Here is a 20645-nt window from a genome sequence, read left to right as displayed (position 1 = left end):
TGAAGGCAGCAGCTTATGAAAAAAAAGTCCATTTCCGCATAAGTCCATTTATCATCACGGTGGATCCAAACATTTGTTTTAAACAAGAAGTCACTTTTTTCAGCTTTTACCGGTGGAGAAGTCAGTTTGAGGACCTTCACCGTGATCCCAAACACACTCTTATACTCATCAGCCAGACACGCTTAGTTGCCCTGAGAAGTATGACTTTTCTTCCAACTTCTAGGTTTCGTAACGCCACTTTTCATTTCATAACACTGCTATTGATTGTCTGCATTATAGTTCATATGCATAGGTTTTGTCAGTGTGTATAGAAGCCACCGGCAAAGACTGTGATAGCATAATAACAAGGCAAATAAATTGTTAGCTGAAATAGTAAGTGGTTTCAATCCTGTAAAAAGGAGAATATAAATTTGAATTCCTGAAAGGAAGCGTACTTGTTAGTAGGACTTTAACCTTAACACTCGGTTCGACAGAGATTAGTTTTAAGCCTAAAATAACTTAAAGATGCTTTGAGTCATTGAAAAAAACACTTACAGGAATTATTATTTAATTATAAATGTTAATTCATTAAACATCAAACCATGAAAAAAATTGAAGAGCTTGCTAAAATATTTAAAACTAGAAGAACTAAAATAAAACTAAATGTGTTGGACCAAAAAAAAAAAAAGAAACTAAATATGAACTATAAGAATCATATGATCAATATTTTATTACATGCGATTTTTTTTCAATATTTTCTTTATTATATCAAGCGAGTTCAAAATTCAAATTTAAATATTAAATCCTTGCTCATATTCCTTTTAGGCTTTTGCAGTGCATTAACGTTATTTAAATACTAAAACGGTCATTTCTTTCGAGGCCCAAAACGGGGCATTATCAGCGCGCCTCCATCTCGGGACGTGAGGGGCCCATCTAAGTGTAAGCGGGAAAACCAAAATCCGGTGAAAAATTAAACCACACTGCGAAGCCAGAGACAGGAGTGTTGCTTCTGTCGCCGGCAATGAGGCCCGCTGGTCGCCATCAACCCAAAGAATCGCTCAAACCACCCTCAACGCCGGTGGACTTCTATCACCGCCAATTCCCCGGTCGTGATTCCGATGCTAGTTTCGCCAGCAGCCGGCCATCTTCCGCTGGCGTTGGCGTCCGCGCCGCCAACGTCGACCTTTACAAAGAACGGTCTTTCCAGCAATCGGCCGTCTCCACCATCAACTCCTACCTTGCCTCTCTCTCCTTCCCCATTTCCTTCAAACCCACTTGCCCGTCCGCCAAAGACATCACTGAAACCCTCAAATTCCTCATGTCCCGTCTCGATTTTCCCGCTTCGAAGATGGAGGATGGCTTACCGGTTCTCCTCAAGTGCCTTAATTACCCTTTCAAACTTAATAAATCATTTCTTAAGTCTCCTGCTGCTCCTCACCAGTGGCCCGCCTTGTTGGCTCTCATCCACTGGCTTGTGCAGATCGCTAGGTTCAACGATCACCTCTCGTCGTTGCGCGAGGCGACATCTTATGCCGAAGCAAATGTTTTGAATATGTATGCGCTGAATAGTTATTTGCACTACATTCGGGGGGATGATGATGCTGTGGATGAACTGGACCGTCAATGTAAGGAGAAGTTGGAGAAGGAGAAAGGGTATGCGGTGGAGAAAGTGAAAGCAACGGAAGAAGAGATGAAGGTACTTGCTGCAGAATGTGAGGAGCTGAGGACAAGGCCATCTCAAAAGGAAGTGCTTGAGAAGGAGAAGAGTCTGTTGGAAGATGATGTGAACAAGTTCCATAAGATGATTGAGGAATTCACGGTGAGGATCAAGGAGGTGGAGAGGGTTTTGTCAGATAAAGAGAAGCAGTTGGAGGCCAAGGCACAAGAGAACACGAAGATTTGTGAGGAAAATGAAGAGTTAAAGAAGAGGGTTGAGCTGCAGACATTTAATGCAAGGGATATGGAGCGGATGAGGAAGGAATTGCAGGCCGTGGAGAGGGACATTGCAGAGGCAGAGCTTGCTAGGAATGCGTGGGAAGAAAAGTCGTGGGATATTGAGACTTCTCTTGGGCACAAGGTCAATGACCTGGAGGCATTAGCATTGGACTGCAACCAGGCCTTAAGGAGGTTAATTCTGCTAATATTCAGTTACATATTCATTTTCTAAGGTTATTCTAGAGCTTGAATCTGCACCCAAGCGCAAGCCTTATGTATATTATAAGCATAATTTTGATTTGAATGCTGTCTGAAAGAATAATGGGGCAATGTAACCTTGACAGTCAATGACAGTTTTGTTAGAATGAAATGATTTTGCTACTTTTATGCTGTGAATGCCCTCTCTCAAACACTTGTTTTTCCAGGTTGAAGATTGATAATGGTATTCAGTATCAGTTGAATGCCAAGGGATCTACACCTGCTGAGATAATGGGTATAAATCACAAGCTGACACTGAAGCCTGCATTAAACTCCTTTGCTGATGACATAAAGAAAAGTTCTATGAAAAAGCTAGAGGAGTCAATGTCCCTTCAACAGAAGTGCAGCGAAAATGCTGCTAGGATTGAGAAGAAAAGGAATAACAATGATGAGCTGCTGTCCAAAATTAATGAAGTAAGTGGATCTTTTTTATAACCTTTAGAAAGTGATATTAATTTCTAATTTCATGTTAATGTCTCCTATATCCTACTGTATAGAGTAAGTTTTCCCCTCCCCCCCCTGGCCATGTGTATGGTATTCTGGTATTGCAAGTTAAGATTCCAACTTATAGTATTATAGGCATGATTATTATAACAGAGCGACGATTTGAGTTGGATAGATGATAGTGATAGATGGCCTTAAGAAGATATAAGGCTGTGAAGTCGCTGAAATAATTGGTTTGCATGTGATGGCATCTCAAAGGGTACAGAGAGAGATATGTATTGCTGTTCTTTTATTAGAATTTTAGAACGTCCAAGAATAATATATGTAAAGCAAAACGCAAGCATGCCATTGAGCAGTGCCAGATTTAAATTGGGTTGGTAGTGCTGGCGGACAGGAAGGGGTATTTTAGAGATTAGTGCGAGGGTAGTATTGCTGCATTCTTTATATAGGTGGCTTTGTGGTCTAAGTTGTAACTCAATTACTCAAGTAGAGGTCAATAAGCACACACACACACGCAAATGTATTGTTGCCTGGCAATTTATACTCATCGTTTATAGCAAGCAGTATAATGGTTGGGAGAAAACATGAACTTTTTAAAAGTGGAATACTTAATAGTATTGTATAACTAATTCAATTGATGCATGATGCTGCTCTCCCTCTTTTTGACAAAATTTTTGTCGTGCTCTTGCATTCTTTGTGGATATTAGAAGGGTACTAGAAAAACAATCTTGCCATGCAAATGCTGTAGTTTTACCTTCTGCTACTGCTTTTGCATGATGATTTGTCCATCAGGTGGAAGCTCAACTGAACAACTTAAAAAAAGAAACAGAGGATTACATTTCTCGATGTGTAGCTGGAGCAAAGAAAATGGCGGAGAATGTTGATCGAGAGGCTCACGACCTGGACATGGTGGAACGAGAGGCAGCTGAGGTTCTAAAGGTGATGCCTTGTTTGTTATCTGTATTTTTAAAATCAAGTAAAAGTCCAAGAATTCACATGACCTGGCTGGACCAGTATCTCTGTCAATGTTCTGCTTAGTGCTCTCTTTTGTGTTTTAAACTTCCAATCAATTTAAAGCGGCAAGCTATACTAAGTCCACAACGTTCACCCTTTCTGGTATGAAGGTAAAAGATAGAGAGTGAGATTTAGGTGAAAAGAACCTCCATCAACCAACATACTTGTTCTCCTCACCCCTTGGTACATTGGTATATGTAGATAGAAAGTGGTTAGCCATACCATTTGATATGAAAATATACGAGAAAAGAAGAGAGAAAAAGAGTGATAACAACATACTTGTTCTCTTCACCCCTCTTGGGACATTGGTGATCGGTATGTATCAAGCAAGTGGTTAGCCTAGCAACTCTTCAAAACTAAGTACCCTATAACTTCCCAGCTAGACTCTCCTCTTCTGTTATTCATATCACATTCTCTTCTTTTTGGCAAGTTATTAGGATAAATGTTATTGAATAAAATGCACTGAACATATGAATGAGTATTAGTAGTTTAAGCTTAGTTGTTCTAGTCCTTTTTTTGTTGTTTCTGTGATACGCCTAGTTCCTTGTCCATGTTCTTCCGCATGTGGGAGAGTATCTGGGCACTTAGCTTTTTATCCTTATCGAATTTATTCCCCGTCAGCTTCAGTTTTTGGCAATTGGTGTAGGAGCAGGACCATATGGATGCCCAAGGACGAGGAACATGAAATTATTTGTCAACAACATGGTTTCTAAGTCAAATGCTCATTCATCTTGTGTTTGTCCCAAACCTTGAAAAAGAAAAAAGAAACAAAAACAAAAAGGGGTTGCACGATAACTTCTACCTGTTGACACGTTTAAATTACAAATTACAAATATGTTGAAAGAAAACGGATCTGTAGTTTGATTGATTCAATAGCCATCCAGCCATATTAGAATTTTGTTTAACTTACAACAGGGCACAATTCAAGTTCAAACAGCCCACTCATGATCCCTTTCTGAATTATGATTCTAAACTAAATTTTCAGAATGAAGATGAACTGAGGTTTCGCTTTTTGCAATAATGCATATTTTATTTCTTTGGTTAATTCTATCCTAATTTATGTGATCCTTTTTCATTGCATCTAATTAACTCTCATGTCTGTCAAGGCCTCGAAATTGAAGTTGGAAGAAGCTATTAAAGAAAATGAAGAAGAAATTCAGAGGTGTGCTCAAGAACTTTTTATGCTGGTTGATTCAGTCTCGAAGTTCAAAGAATATGTAGGATCCAAAATTTCAGAGATGAAGAGTGGTCTTTCAGATACAGCAGTTGCAGTCTCAGATGCGTACAGGGGCTCGTTCCCAGCTCAATTTAGTAATATATTTAACTTAAACCGTGTCAAGTGAAGCATTGTGTTAATGCATATGCAGCGAGTATTTCTTTTTGCGAACTAAAAGGGATTCATGCATTCTGCTTTCAACTAGTAGTTGATGTTCTGTGGCTGTACATAATTGAGTCAAGATTACCGATCAAAGTATGTATTATAGTTTCTGGAATGATTAAAGTCCGCAATGGCTGTATTATTTACATCCTTTTTTATGTTCGAAGGTAATCATGTTAGCCACATTATGAAAGTGACCCAATTTGCAAAATATTAAATTGATAACTATAATCTATCAAGAATCAGGACATAGCTCAAGTGACTACTCAATTTAACTTGGAAGTGTCAAGAAAAACTTGATGTATGATCTGAAATCAAATATTGCTCAGACTTCTGTTTTTTTTCCTTTTAAAAACAAAATAAACCCTCCTCCCCGGCCCCCCCCCCCAAAAAAAAGAGGGTGAAGGTCTAAATTTATGCTTAATTTTATTTTTTAAGTGCACATAATACTCTGATATTTTTAGCAATATAATTTTATTTATGATCTTTTTCTGTGTGTAATTTTAACTATAATCTTTTCTTGGGGGTGTAATTTTACTTCTAATTGGGATGCTAATCGGGATGTTGGGCGTATTTCAGAAATAAACTCACGATATAATTGCATCTTTCCCCGCAAAAAAAATTGAAGCACAACTTTCATTCTCCTTGACCAGGTGAACTACAGAGTTGTTCTTCATTCTCCTTGACCAAGTGAACTACAGATTGGACGATTGTGATTTAAAATTGAATACTGAAAACTATCCTGGTCACATGGCGTACCAATTCTTCATCATTGCAAATCATTTAAACAAGGCTAGCTGCTTAATAGCAATACTATCATTTCTAAGCTTTAAATTCCAAATTAATTATTTTAACCTGATGACATTACAAACCTATAACTACCCACGTCTTAGTTCGCATCTGCGCATTGCATCATATGAAGGTTGGTCCCCCCACCCCCAAAAAACAGAAAAGGAAGAAAGAACGAACCAAACTTACATTTCGCAGCCATAGTAGAAACATGGCAAGTATTATACACGACTTCATTGCAAGGTGATTAACTTCCACCAATGCTCTAATTACAGAAACAGTCACCTAGGATATACAAAAGTGAAGTGGCTGCTTTTCGGTTGGCCATCTCTTCTTTTTGGCGAATAAAATTGCTTTAACAGCTGAGGTCACTGAGTTTAGTTTAGATACAGGCCACAACCTGCACATGTCACTAGAGACTGCACAAGTAATATGCAAAATCAATCACACACGAGTTCTTGATCTGATCCTTGGGCAAATTGATCTACAAAGGTAAATGAACCAAGTCAACTATGAGAACATGAACGACTTAGTTCACAGATTGAATTTACTTAAAATTTTCCAGTGAAAAAGGATATTTTCTCCACTGCTTTGCAAAATGAACTTCAAAAATACACTGCATGAAAGCCACAGAGAAAGTACCCTTCACGAAATTTCCCACGAGATGGATGGCCATAAATTCTCTTGGTGTAACCATACTCTGCCACAGAGCATTCGGTTGAGGATGAACAAGTCTATCCTCTCCTTGAAGAGTGTCTTGTCTACTCCCCCCACCGACATGGAGTCATTGCTTTTCATCCTGTGGCAAGCCGAGATCTTCGTTGAACAATGGACCTGTTAATCTCACAAAAGCCCCAACTCTTTGATTCTACCTTCACCAGAAACCAGCATGATGGATAAGATTATAGCCAAAGTAACTGGATTTTCATAGGCCCAATTGGGTAGATATATGCTCGAAGAGAATGCAGGAGGATAGATGATAGAAGGTGAAGGTCTAATTTGGTCTTCCATTTCTATCCTCTTCCATAATCCTCTCCATTCAATCACTGTAATAGAGTAATTCTAGCTTGTACTTTTCATGCACCCAGCTAGAGCTAGGAATTAATGGAAACTTACTAAAATGGCCGTGCTAATGGATATTCCCACCCGAACACCCATTCTGACAAGCTCTTGTTGGCTTCTAGCCTGTAGATTGATCTCTCTGTCGACCCAGTAACAGTATCCCTCCATGCACTGTTCAGGGGACTATGGAAAATAGCGGATGAGTAGAGCTTCTTGGTGGCAATACACAAATGCCATATTGCTGATCCAGAAATAGAATGCCTTCAAAACCGTAAATTTTTTATATGCGGAGAAGCAGGACTCATAGGATATAGAAATGGCCTCTTTACAAATGGATGATCCAATAACTGGGCTGCATTTGGCCTTTTATTAGGGTTAACTTGCAGGCACTTGAGAATGAAATCTCGAGCATCTTTTGATAAAGATTCTGGAACAGGCGGAGGCTCACCTCTACCAATCCGAAATAAAGCTTGCATCTATTGTTAACAAAGAGAAAATATATATATCACTAGTCATCCAAGTTTAAAGAGAAGCATAGTCTGTCTAACTTAACGGTCTGAAATCTGAATAGCCAACTAAAATTCTGAAGGAAAATGGCAAGACTAGGAAAGTAGAGAGAAAGAAGGAGAAAACCCAATCACTAATCAACGAATAAAGGAAAAAGAGCAAATAACCAAGCTTCAAGATAAAGAAGAGATCATATAGAGAAATGTTAGACATACTCCTTCCAAATGAGAGTAAGGAGGTTGGCGTGTCAACATCTCCAAAACTGTGCATCCCAAGCTCCATATATCAGCTGCTAGGCCATAGCCACGGCTTCTTAGATTTACAACCTACAATCAAACAATTTAATTTATACCAGTCACACGTAAGTTAATGTAATATGAAAATTTATGTAACAGTTATAAAAAAATTCCAGTAAATTACAAAGGAGCGGAAGTATAATAATCTCAAGATTGCATGTGAAATCTGATATGGGAAAATTAATGGAACCGTATGGTTAAGATGAATAATTTAGAGATTTTCTATTTACTTTCTCTCAGCAAACCAGAACATTTTATAAATGCATACCAAGGCTAACAATTCAGCTAGATGGCCATCTCAACTCATTCTAGTTCATCCATTTGCACGAATTATATTATGATAAGAAACAAATAATGCAAGGGCAGCAGCTAACCTCAGGGGCCATCCAATACGGGGAGCCTTTGCTTGATTTAACATCATTCATAGTGGTTGCCTGTTAATATAAAATGATCAAATATAATGTATATTCAAGCAGCATTTTCAATTTGCATTGAGAAGACCATCCTTTTTTTCTCAAGTCAAAAAGCAGGGGGGCTGAATGGAAAGTTTATTTCAATGATATAGAGTACCTTGGCTAGGCCAAAATCAGCAAGCTTTACTGACCCATTTGCATCAACCAATATATTAGCACACTTGATGTCCCTAAATGTCATCCACCATAAAACTTATCACTTATTATCCAGTTCTACCCAAATATAAAATTTCACAACTTGATATACCAACATACAAGAGTGCAAAGAACCACTTCGGTAACCCCACAACTTTTAAGAATATCTTTCCCTAGCACATTAGGCACCAAACAAAATTCCCCTGAAGCTTTCATGCATCAACGGAATATCAATAACCAAGCGAGCTAAACTTCCCTACCTAAAGTATATCATATTATCATATTGCTCAGGGGCATCAATATAAGTATGTTCACTCATATTACCTGTGAACCACATTGCGGTCATGAAGATACTTCAAACCACTTAAAATCTGCCTTGTGTATGAAGAAACTTGAGAGTCCTTTAGACGATACTTTTGATAGAGTCTTGCCAATGACCCTTTGGTAACAAGCTCGAGGAAGATGTATAGCATATTTTTATTCTAAGAAGGAAAAGTAATTAGTAACAAAGAAAACTGAGAGAAATAAGAATTCTTCAATCGCAAAGTCTATGAAGTGATAGAGCTAGACAGAAGATAATTCAGGGAGCAGGCAACGGAAAAGGGAGACCTGTGCTAATAAACCCTATCCATCAAGCAGGAAAACAGCATACCCTGTCTGTGCCAAGATATCGAACAATGTTCTCATGTTCAAATTGACTCAAAAGATATATTTCCTGAAAGACACGCCATCAAAAAATTCCATTCAATCAAATTTTCCCGTGGAAAGATGGAATAAATAAATAAATAAAGACATAAGCTTCTATGAGAAAACTCAGCCCTCGCACCTGCTGAAGTTGGAAAATGCTCTGTTTTCCTTGGGCTCCTTGATCTAGCAAAGACACTTCCTTTACGGCAAAAAAGAATCCATCGCTGCAGGAATAGAAAAATGCATGCGTTAGCTCTGTCAAAACAAAGCATAATATAAACAAGAAGAATGGATAACCAACCAAATGGTTGGTTTACAACAAACTCCATAATAGATATGTTCGGTCTTTATCTAGTTTTGGCAATGAAGATTTCATATGCATCGGGCTTTAGATGAACAAGCAAATAACTTCTTGTAATAATTTCGATTCATTATATAACTTGTAGTATTACCATACTTACTACCATGATTTTCCAACTTTCTTCAAACAGACAGTTCAGGAGGGGAAAAAAATTCCTAAATCATCGGTTTAAGTTTGTTAAAATAACATTCAAGTTTTTGTTTGAACATCAAGTTATTTCAAACTAATTCATCAATGAATGAAGAACTAATGAAAGCGTGAACGGAAAAACAACAAAATAAAGGAACTCACTCTGTGAAACCTTCATACACCGTTCCAAATGATCCTTTCCCCAAAATCTCCCCCTTTTGCCAAGATTTAAAAAGGCGTCTAAATGAACCGTGTGGAGAGACATTGTAAACCGATTCGTCAACCTCACCAAAGACTTTATCGCCAACGGCATCACTTTCTTCGTCGTCACGGGACGTAGATGAACAAGAATCCGAAAGAAGATTGCTTTCCCTATGCCTCGCACTACGTGATTCCTCCTCAGCATCAATTCCTTGATCACCAACTTCATTTTTCTCGACGCGCCCTTCGTCTTCCTCACCAAAAGAACCGATGCCCCCGTCACGAATCGGTGAATAATTATCAATAACACCATCTGACAAAGACTTCACTAAATCCCAAGTAGACACCCCCTCATCAACCCTCCGCGGCAGCATCACCGGCGGCGTAGAGAGGACGGGGGGCCTGGCACCTTTGATTCCCCCACCAACAAGAGGCTTCGAATCAGAAGGAACACCACTCTTCCCGTGCTGCCTTTCATCACGAGGCTCTTCAACATCACTATTAATCGAAGCCCTAGATTCAAGTTTCACCGGTTTCCCATCCTCCACCTTCTTTTCCGGCGATTTAGCAATTAAATTAAAGCGAGACCTCTGGGCTTGCCAGTCATCATACGGAATGGCGAAGTCGTCCGGGCCAGAAAGCCCGAGGCTGCGGAAAATCAATTCGAATTCGCCGTCTACGCCCTGGACACGAATGCTGGTTTGTTTCTCGAGAGAAGGGGAGAAATCGAGGGAAGAAGAAGACTGAAATTCCGGGGAGGAGGAATCGTCGAAAGAGGAAGCTAAGGATTCGGGAACTTGGTAATCGATGTTCTTCATGGCGTTTCGGCGCTGGAGCTTGGGCTTGCTGCGCTTGCGCCTGATGGCGTCCATTTCTTGAAGCTGTGAATGATTAAGGAAATGTGAGCCGGGAAGCGAAAACCAGTAACAACATCGGAGAGACGGCTGAAGTGAGAGTTGGCAGATTGCATGAAGTGATTGGATTGGAAAGGACGAGGAAGAAGAAGAAACAGAAGGAGGAGAACGACGGGCTGCCACGTGGCGGGAGGCGCAGACACCGAGGCGATGAGGGAGAGTAGTTAGCAGTACAAGGATCAGTATGTTCTGTCGTTCCCACTTCTTACACACACACATGTTGAATTAGCTGTGAAAAAATATGCTGTTAATTTATTACAGTAATAACTCATTCTAATTCTATTTTTTAATATAAGAATTAATATTTAATTAATATAAATAAATTTAAAAAATTAATTAAAATAGTTATTTACAACAAATATAAGTTAATTATTTTTAATCATCAACATGATTATTATTAAATAAAATTCTCTTAATATGTGTATAATAAATTATAAATTTAGAAAACAAAATAAATTGATGTCTTACTTATAAGATCAAATTTAATTTTTAACTGATCTTTATATTAACGATAAGAAGTAGTACAAGTTTGTTATGTTAGAATGGTCAGATTTATACATAAGACTAACAATACTAACAAAGTAAAGTGAAAAGATTTTAAAGGCCAAATTAAAGTTGGTAAAAAAAAAAGTATAGGCGGCGAATGGTTTTCCCTTTGATTGTCCAAATAAATCAATCGTGTAAATTAAAATGTGTAAATAAAAAAGGAAAAATTGGTAAAAAAATTCTTGGTTGAAATTTTAATTGACAAAAAAATCTGAATTTGAGCAAGTGTAAGTATGATCTGTGAGTATAACATGTCTTCCGCTATATGCAACATATCATCAATGATTTGCAATAATGATCAATACAGAAGTTATTTATACAAAATGAAAGATACGTTGCACATAGCAGAAGACATGGTATACTCACAGATCATACTTACACTTACTCAAATTTATCTCCTTTTAATAAATTAAAATTTCAATCAGGGATTGTTTTACCCATTTTTACAATAAAAAACCGGGGATATAACTATGAAGAAGAAAAGGGGAACGCGTCCGCCTTTTTGTGGGCCAAACGAGACAATAAAAAAAATGAATAGGAATGTTTTCAGCGTAGCCCCCTCTTTGGACCGGCTAAAGTTGGGTTAGTTTGTCAGACCCAACCATTTTTCTGCTACTATTGTCATGATATTCTTTTAGGGAAAAAAAAACAATTGCTGAATTTTAAAATTTTAAATCAGTAATTATTATAAAAATATATTGTTATTTACTTTTTTTAGTGTATTCATTTTTTTATGAGTGTAGTAATCAATACTAATTTAGAATTTTGAAATTCAACAGTTATCTTTTAGAAAAAAGGAGAAGAATTAACATTAAAATAAAAAAAATTTTATAGAAAATGTACAAGTTGAGTTCTCCAAAACTAAAAGTATGGAGTTGAAAAATTAATAACATTAATCAGAGAAGTTTGAGAAATTGCATTTACATCTCTGAGTAACACCAATTGGAGTTAACACAAAGTTAAAAAGATTAAATATGATGTTGAAAGTTTATTACATTATTGTTGTGTGATTATCAATACTACAGATGTAAATAGAACTCCTCCTATTTTAAATATAAGACTCATTTGAGTCTTATATTTAGAGCCAAAAGAATATTTTAAGAAAAATCACAATTATAAATGGAGAATAATTTTTTTAAATAAAAACGTGTTTTGATAAGTGAATGTGTTGCATTATTGCTTTGTTGATTTTTTTTTTTAATGGCCAACTATTACTTTGTTGATATATCATTGTAAATTTCACTAATGAAAACTCTTTTAATGATGTTGCGTGACAATGGACACATCCGTTGTTTTGTTCTTTTCTCTTTGACATGAGAGGAACAATGGACATAACTTTATAGGAGGAGGTGGAGATAGAAGAAGTCCATTGCTTTCGGCCTAAGTAACGAAACATATCAGTTTACTTTGTTTTTCAGGTTTATATTGCCTCAGGTTTTGAGTATACGAGTTAGACAAAAAATTTATTTTGATATTAAATATAAGATTTTAATTCACTTTACCTGTTAAATTTATAGTATTTTATTCAAAGTATTCTTATTGATTGCATATATTAAGAGAGCTCTTAATTAATGGGTAGTTCCAATGCACACAATTGAATAAAATAGTTTCGAAAAAACAAGACACATTTGTCACAAGTAACTACTACTCAAGGTCTTTATTGTAAAATCTCACTAACTAATTTCCATTTATGAATAAAAACAAATAAAAATATTAAATTCGTCATAAAGTTTGAGTAGTTTTTAATATTGTTCTCATTAACCACACTAAACTTCAAAATGATATTAATTTTTATTCTCTCACTTATCTCATTAAATATGGATATATATAGACAAAATTATTTAATGCTCATTAAAATTATCAAAGAGTTTTTATAAAAAGGACAATTTAGAAAGGCTCCTATAATAAGAACTTGAGGGTGTAAGTTAACTGATTTTTTTTTAATATTCTCAAATTAATGATCTATAGCTCTTATATTAAGCACTAATTAAATATATCACTTTTTTCTTTTCAAAATATCTCATTTGATTGCACATAGTTAACAATTGCTATTAGGTGTTAGTTGTAATGTACATGATTGAGAATATGCTTGAAAAAATAATTTACATTTATTACATATAAAAAGTTTAACTAATTTTTTTAATACCTACAAATTAGTATATTAAACACAGTCCCGAACTCATTTTCCTTGTTTGGCCAGCTGTGATATTGTTATTTATTTTATTTGTCTGTATTTGGAAGACTTCATTTTTTTTTCCATGAGTAAATAAATATAAATAATTTGTGAAACTTATGTTACTTGGTGCATTGTCTCTTCTTTTTTTTTTTTCTTTGGTGAAGCTGTGCATTGTCTCTTCTGCTTGCATAAGTTTTGTCACTGAGAATCAACAGAGAAAAATATTGGGAAATAATAGTAGGCCTGCATTTTAAGAGAAAGTCGAAATGTTTTATTCTTTAATTAATATACTATTTATTAAAAAAAAAAAGTTATTGTCAACCACACTATTTACAGCCTAGCTAAATTTGAATTCCGTACGGGCTACTCTCATTTTTAATGTGATTCAGGGATGAGAAGGTGTTGTTTTTGACCAGCAAGGGATGAGAAGATGTTGACTCAACTATATAATACATTTTTCATGATAACGATAACCATTGCTTTCGTGTATTATATTTAGGGTTAAGATATACATCTAATACGTGGAAATATTTTTTCGTGTGTATCCAGCATTTTAAATTATTTTGTAGTGCATCTAGTATCCTAAAATATTTTTTACGAGCACCTAGCACCCTGAAATATTTTTTTTACCTTGGTGCTGGATGCATTGAAAAATATTTTTGGGCACTGGACAAATCTTAAAAATACTTTGAGATGTTAGATGTGTCAAAAGATATTTTACAGTACTAAACGCATCTAAAAAAATATTTCAGGGTGCTGGATGCACCACAAAATATTTCAGGATGTTGGATGCACTTGAGAAAATACTTCGAGGTGCTAGATGCATCTTAATCCTTATATTTAATAACATTGTAAACAAATTTTAATTTCATTATTGTCTATACAAATATTTCTATCTTCACCCATGGAGTTTTATTTTTTTTAAAAAAACGATGCTAAATTCTGCGCTAGAGCATCTTTTATTATTCGTTAGTTTCTTCTTTTCGCTTGTAATTAACGATGGTCTTTTTTAAAATTGAAGTTTTTGTACAAACAATTTCCCTAAATTTTATATTATCTATATATATAATAATATTTTTGAATTCTTAGAATATATGTAAATCACTTCTTTAATTAGTATGTATGTTCAATATTGGTTGTTGGAGGTTACGCGTAAAATAAAAAGTTTATAAGAGCGGGGATTTATTTGTCAGATTCTAAAGATAATGAATTATTTGTAATGATTTATTATTTAAAATTAAAAATATATGTGATTTAATTTATTTTGAAATTTTTAATTTTAAAACTTCTCTTTATAAACAAAGAGGGCAAATATAATGGATTCTTTGTGTATCCATTGGTTTAAAGTTTGTTTTGTTCTTTCCAACCACTGATTCATGGCTAAACTTTTTATATAAACCATTGATTCGATTCAATTCCATTAATATTTGGGACAAATATGTCAGAATAAAAAGACTTAAGTGATGGGAAAAAAAAAAGGTAAAAAGACTTAAGTTTATGCCTTTTCATAATTTTTCTAAAGTTTAATTATATATAATTTAGTCAAAATTTTATATTTGAAGTTAGAATATGATGAATACACGATTTAACAACATAAAGTTATATATTAATACGGATAAAGGTTTTTTGTTCAACTTAATACATATGGAAATAGATAATTGATTGAATATTGATAAAAAAAAAAGGCTCACGTAAGTTAAAAAATGAAATAATTGATTTTTTCCAACATTCCAAAGTTACTACCAAGTTCCAAGTGGCGTCCATCCATATATATATATATAGATGCACAAGGAGACTGCATTAAAACATCTCTAATTAATTAAGCTAATATATGTTTATGAACACGACAAAATGAGCATTTAACATTGCAATTATCAATTATAAATTCGTTCAATTATATAGGCATTTAACTTACTATAGAATTGCACAAGTATGAGAACGTATGACAAAACATGCAAATTTTTCTTTCAATTTAATTCAACCACCGTTTTGGTGAACATAAGAACTAATTGTAGATTTAAATTGGTTCTGAATATAAGATTTTAATTCATTTTGTCTCTCATATTTATTTATTTTTTCTCAAGTAATCTCTATAATTAAGACGTTTTATCAAATAGTACTTTCAACGCATGTGATTAATAAGAATATTTAAAAAAAAACAACATATTTATTATAAATAACTAACTCGACTAACATCTTTAGTATTGGCAAATTAATTACGTAATTTTTATATACCAAGGACCAGAGGTAATAGAACAAATTAAGACCAAGCATCACCAGAGAGAAACACAAAAGGAATGTACAGCGAAATTGAAATCACTCCATCTATATATAAATGCATGCATGTACATATAATTAACATTAACCAGCAGTCTCAGACAGATTTAACTTTACGAGGAAAAAGTACGCAAATCTATAATAATTTGGTTTTGAATTCCATACGTACAGTTCAAAAAGTTTCATCGGTTTTGTTGATAAGATCTCGACTGTACACTTCATCCTGCTCATAAAGAATGAGGTGACACTACGAAGTACTAACATGACTGAGAGATCTTCTTAAACTGTGCATAATATCCCAACTTACATATATATCTTTTTACTATTATTCTTTCTCTATTCACTCAACTATTATATTAAACCTGACGTATCTATGAACTTCGACGGTTGAGAGATTATTAAACATTCCTAGGGCCAAAAGAGGACGAAGATCCTAAGGTAGTAGGATGGCTCTCTTTATTGTTGTTAACGGCTGCAGCAGCAACAGAAACCCTAAACCTAGCATCAGCTGAAACATTCTTCTTCTTCTTATCATCATCATCGTCTTCTTTCCCACGATCTCTAGGGCAGAGAAAAGAGTTCAGTATTGATCTGTTTGGCATCCAAGAAAAACCTGATGGTTGATGAGTTGCAGAGAAATGACTGGTTTTATAATTAGGGTGGTTGTTTGTGAGATCAAAGACATGGCCAGCTTTAGAAGGATGATGATTCTGATTATTATTAGGGTTTAGGGCTGTGATATTGTAAGGGACGAAAGTAGAGGAAGAGGGAGAAGAAGAAGCAAAGGAGGGTTGTGAAGAGTCAAGGAACATGAAGGAATTAGCTCCTGTGGAAGCAGTAGAAGCCATGGCTGTGGCACCTACAGGTAAAGGATGATTATGTGTTCCTTCGTAGGTTGTAATTAAGATTGACATGTCCTCTATACATCTTTGTACCTGAAATTAAGATATGAGATTCACATAATAATTAAATAAAATTAATTTTGAACGCACAAATCCTATAATCGCATGCCTCTTCACTGTATATTCATATGCACATCCTCTCAGTTTATCTGTTCCTGTTCCTGTTATGGTTATTCTTTTGAAGACTCCTATACGTGGGATACTAAGCGACTAATCAATATGGTTTAAGACTATTTTGAGAATAAATAAATAAATTATTGTTGCTTTTGTAATATATATAATTACCATAATGATAAAAATAACCGGATCCAGGTGTAAATTAAAACTAAAATATCTGATACGAAAACATTATAGTCCCGTTCGATACGAAACATTAAAAATAAGAGATGAGGATTGGGATTAAAAAGGAAAAAACTATATTAAAAGACTATTTAGCTTGAATAATTATTTGATACCTAGAATCAGACAAATCCATATATGTGGGATTAGAAAACACCATGGGGAAAATATATTCTCCAATCCTATCTACATAGGATTGCCCAATCCCACGTGATAAGAAATGCTAAATATCTTTAATTTTTAACACAAGTTTTCAATTTCAATCTCAATTCTTACTCCTCATTTTCAATGCTTCATACCAAGTGGGACCTATATGTTCTTCAGTCAGTCACGTAAAGTAGCATACATGCATATATATAAAACCATATATGTTAAAGCTTAAGAGAGATTAAATAATCTCATGTTGATAAATTTTATAGAAATCAACATGTTATATATTTCTTTATAATATGAAACAATGACTTATAAATAATGCAAATAATAGATTTATTATTATCTACGTACAGAAAGGATCCTCGTATAAATTTGCTTCGACGTAATATATACAGTTGATTAATTTTACTTTCTCATCCTTTGTGTTAAGTCACAAGTTCATGTTATTTATGTTGGGATCATATATATACATTCTATATTATTAATATGCATGGTTTAATGAGAAATTAAAAACGTAAGATTACTTACCTGTTTCCTTACAGGGCATCCTGGAGCTACGGTGCATCGATAATAGGCACGAGGACATGGATTTCCTTTGGCAATTTTCTGCCCATATTTTCTCCACTGGCAACCATCATTCATCTATGTATATACGAAAATAAAAAAAGGAATGAAACAAGAGAGGAATTAATTAATTAATTAATTCATAAAATAATAGTGAAAATATGAATATTAATTAAAAACTCACAGTCGCTGAGTCACATCTTGCTCGGACACAAACCCTAGCCTTTCTATTTGAAGGAGAAGCAGCAACAGTAGCAGAAGCAGAAACAGGCAAGTGATGATGATGATGAAGCCGATTCAACTGATAATTGGGAGAAGCCACATGATCTTGTTTGTGATTATTAATGTTGCGTCCTCCATAATCTTCATCTTCTGAACTTGTACTACTTATTGTGTTTAACCTTAGTGATAATCCCAAATCATCCTTAATAATGTTAGTGTTTGTCGGTGGTGCTGGTGGTCCTTCTTCTTCACTACTTGTGCTGGTGTTTGCAATATTATTATCATTATTGCCTTGGAGTGTGAGAGAGATTTGAGGATCCTATATACATGTATAGATGATGAGATCCACAGTATCAAAACTAAATCCAAGAATAATCTGATTGAATAAACAAACAATAATGAGAATTTCATTTGACGACATGTACTATATTAATTAATTAATTACCTTCTTGTTCATATTGTTGAGAGGAGGATTATGGATGGCTGAGAATTTGATTTGGAGATCATAATAGTCTTTCGTGGTTTGCTCCACTACTCTCCTCAACACTTTGTTTTCCTCTTTCATACGATCCATCTCCATTTTTAACACTCTTAGCTCCTGCAAAATCATCATAAATATTCACCCTCATATATATATACACACTCCCTCCGTTCCTTGTTATAAAATCCTTTTTGAGTTAGTCTGAACATTTAATATATTATTACCTATTTTATTTCTAGTTTAACGCATTTAATATATTTTCTTTCTTCATTTATCTTACCATTACTCTCTCACATCTACCCATTTATATATAGGGGTATATTTTGGAAAAAATTGCATTTGCTACATATTAATTGCTTTTAACTAATTTTAACTGTTTTCTTAAACCCTGCAATTTAGTTAAAAGAATCTTATAATAAGAGACGGAGTAGTATATGTATATACATACACACACCTTCACATACAAGCAATGAATGATTAAAGGGTAGAATTTTCATGGGATTCATGTTTAAATTTCTGACTGGAATTCCGATCACCTACTCTGTCCCTAAATCACAGTTTCGTTGTATCTAGCTCCTTGTCTTCACAAATAGTAACATACAAGTGTATAATTATATATATGCGCATGGGAAATGATTTTAACTTTTGATGCTTGCCATTTTCTTTTCTGATCTCCATCTCTTACAGAATGTGTCATGTGTAATTAATCAGATTTTTGTGATTACCTCAGATCTAAGCCAACAATTGATCGTTTATTGTCGAGTGTGTGTAGATATATATTAAAGATGCATATAACAATACGATAAAAACAAAAACTTCGAAATTACGTGGGAACGTACCTCTGTGGAAGCTAAGTTTGGATGAAGAGAAATTTCTTCAACTGATGCATCATCGTCTTCTATTTCACCTTCTGTGATCTGTTCATCAGCTGCTTCTTCTAATTCCTTCTTTCCCTTCTCCTCATCAAATAATAATATTCTCTCTCTTTCCTCTCCTTGTTTATTAGCATTAATCTTCAAAGACAGATCAATTCCCATCTCTTCTGCAACTTCTTCTTCTTCTTCTTTCTCTCTTCTCATTTGTACTTTAATTCCTGATCTAATCTGTTGATATAAATACTAACTTTTGAGGCACCAAAGTCAATCCCTCACCCCAAAAAAAGACGTAATCTTACACATACACAAAAGCTACGAGAGACGCATCTAAGCTAGAGCTTTGACTTTACTTCCCCCCTCTTAATTAGCCTCTGTTAAACTTATTTAATTAACTAGTCTATATATCCATATGTACTCCTCCGGTCCTAATTATAAGACCCAATTGACTTATTTGAGGAGATTAAAGAAGTAAGTTAAGTTGGTTATTTATAATAAATAAATGTTGTTATTCCTAAAATATCCTTGCCAATTAAGTATATTGGCTAAAACTATCATTATTAGAAGGATTATCTTGGAAAAAAAATGCATAAATATAATAGAGAAAATGGATTGGGTCTTATAATTAGGACCAAATAAAAAGTCAAATTGGGTCTTATAATAAGGACCGGAGGAGTATATACACACACTATGTTTCAATCTTCAACAAATATTATTATATCTAGGGCATGTGGGCACACATACTATGTATCTCACTTCAATTTACAATAATAACCCCACCCTTTATTCAATTACGTACTCTCCTGTTATAACTAGTTCGCCTTTAGCCATCTTGCCGTCTAGTTATAAAACAACAGGTTTTGATTATTAAACTAGCTAAAGGCTAACTTAAATATAACCATATGATCTAAGTTCCCTGACTTTTTGAAACTTGATAATAAATATATCCCCTTAAACTTCGGAGGGTTTAATTGTACGGGCGCTTAAGTTTTAAGGGGATTATATTTGTACAAAAAATAAAGTTTGAGAGGATATTTGGTCAATAACAAATATATTGTGCTCAAATTGAAAATAATGGAATAATTAGTAGTACGGTAAAAGTCTAACAAGAGGGTTGTTCACATATAGTTCAAAATTCAGGAAAGTTTTGTATGATTTAAACTAAATTAGATTATATAGATACTTCTAAAATTCTGCTAAGCGTAGCTTTTTTGAGTGATTATTTTATTTCACAATGTTTGAGTTCTCGAATCACAATCCTTTATATGCTGGTAACTTGTATATATATTCAATTTTAACATAGGCTATTTTGGGCAAAATTTTTGAATTAGACTAAAGTGAAAGATAAATTTGTATTTGATGGGATAATTACGTATATATTTTGAAGATAAATGACAAGTTTTGTGCAATTATAATAAAATAAAGATTTAGGGATGCAATTTACTCCAAATACAAAGCCACTAGACTCTAAACTAATTAAAAAGTGAATCACAAAAGCACCACTACTCCAACTGTTTGACATTATTAATTTAATTATTTGCAAAAACATAT

General features: G+C 34.4%; 3 protein-coding genes across 3 annotated transcripts; 1 reads left to right on the top strand and 2 right to left on the bottom strand.

Moving 5' to 3' along the window:
• Window positions 1-930: 930 nt before the first annotated feature.
• LOC114712857 (kinetochore protein NDC80 homolog) lies at window positions 931-5191 on the top strand. Its single transcript, XM_028897420.1, has 4 exons — window positions 931-2106; window positions 2340-2586; window positions 3409-3555; window positions 4737-5191. The coding sequence occupies exons 1-4, from the start codon at window positions 1001-1003 to the stop codon at window positions 4971-4973; spliced, it is 1737 nt and encodes a 578-aa protein (XP_028753253.1). The 5' UTR covers window positions 931-1000; the 3' UTR covers window positions 4974-5191.
• Window positions 5192-5962: 771 nt separating this feature from the next.
• LOC114712874 (mitogen-activated protein kinase kinase kinase 1-like) lies at window positions 5963-10781 on the bottom strand. Its single transcript, XM_028897437.1, has 8 exons — window positions 9610-10781; window positions 9097-9181; window positions 8923-8985; window positions 8595-8752; window positions 8233-8305; window positions 8037-8096; window positions 7582-7692; window positions 5963-7335 (listed from the first exon to the last, which is right to left on the bottom strand). Exons 1-8 carry the CDS (start codon window positions 10779-10781, stop codon window positions 7123-7125), a joined length of 1935 nt encoding a protein of 644 aa, XP_028753270.1. The 3' UTR covers window positions 5963-7122.
• Window positions 10782-15959: 5178 nt separating this feature from the next.
• Window positions 15960-19301, bottom strand: LOC114712873 (probable WRKY transcription factor 9). The gene is made up of 5 exons (XM_028897436.1): window positions 19062-19301; window positions 18187-18339; window positions 17704-18060; window positions 17484-17597; window positions 15960-16496 (listed from the first exon to the last, which is right to left on the bottom strand). The coding sequence occupies exons 1-5, from the start codon at window positions 19299-19301 to the stop codon at window positions 15960-15962; spliced, it is 1401 nt and encodes a 466-aa protein (XP_028753269.1).
• Between the last annotated feature and the right edge of the window lie 1344 nt (window positions 19302-20645).

The sequence above is a fragment of the Neltuma alba genome, unplaced genomic scaffold (genome assembly GCF_004799145.2).
Source record: "Neltuma alba isolate B1F8T4 unplaced genomic scaffold, ASM479914v2 tig00011398_pilon, whole genome shotgun sequence".
Classification (NCBI taxonomy): domain Eukaryota; kingdom Viridiplantae; phylum Streptophyta; class Magnoliopsida; order Fabales; family Fabaceae; genus Neltuma; species Neltuma alba.
Note: the sequence above shows the minus strand (reverse complement) of the source record. Positions and strands in the feature narration are given on the sequence as shown.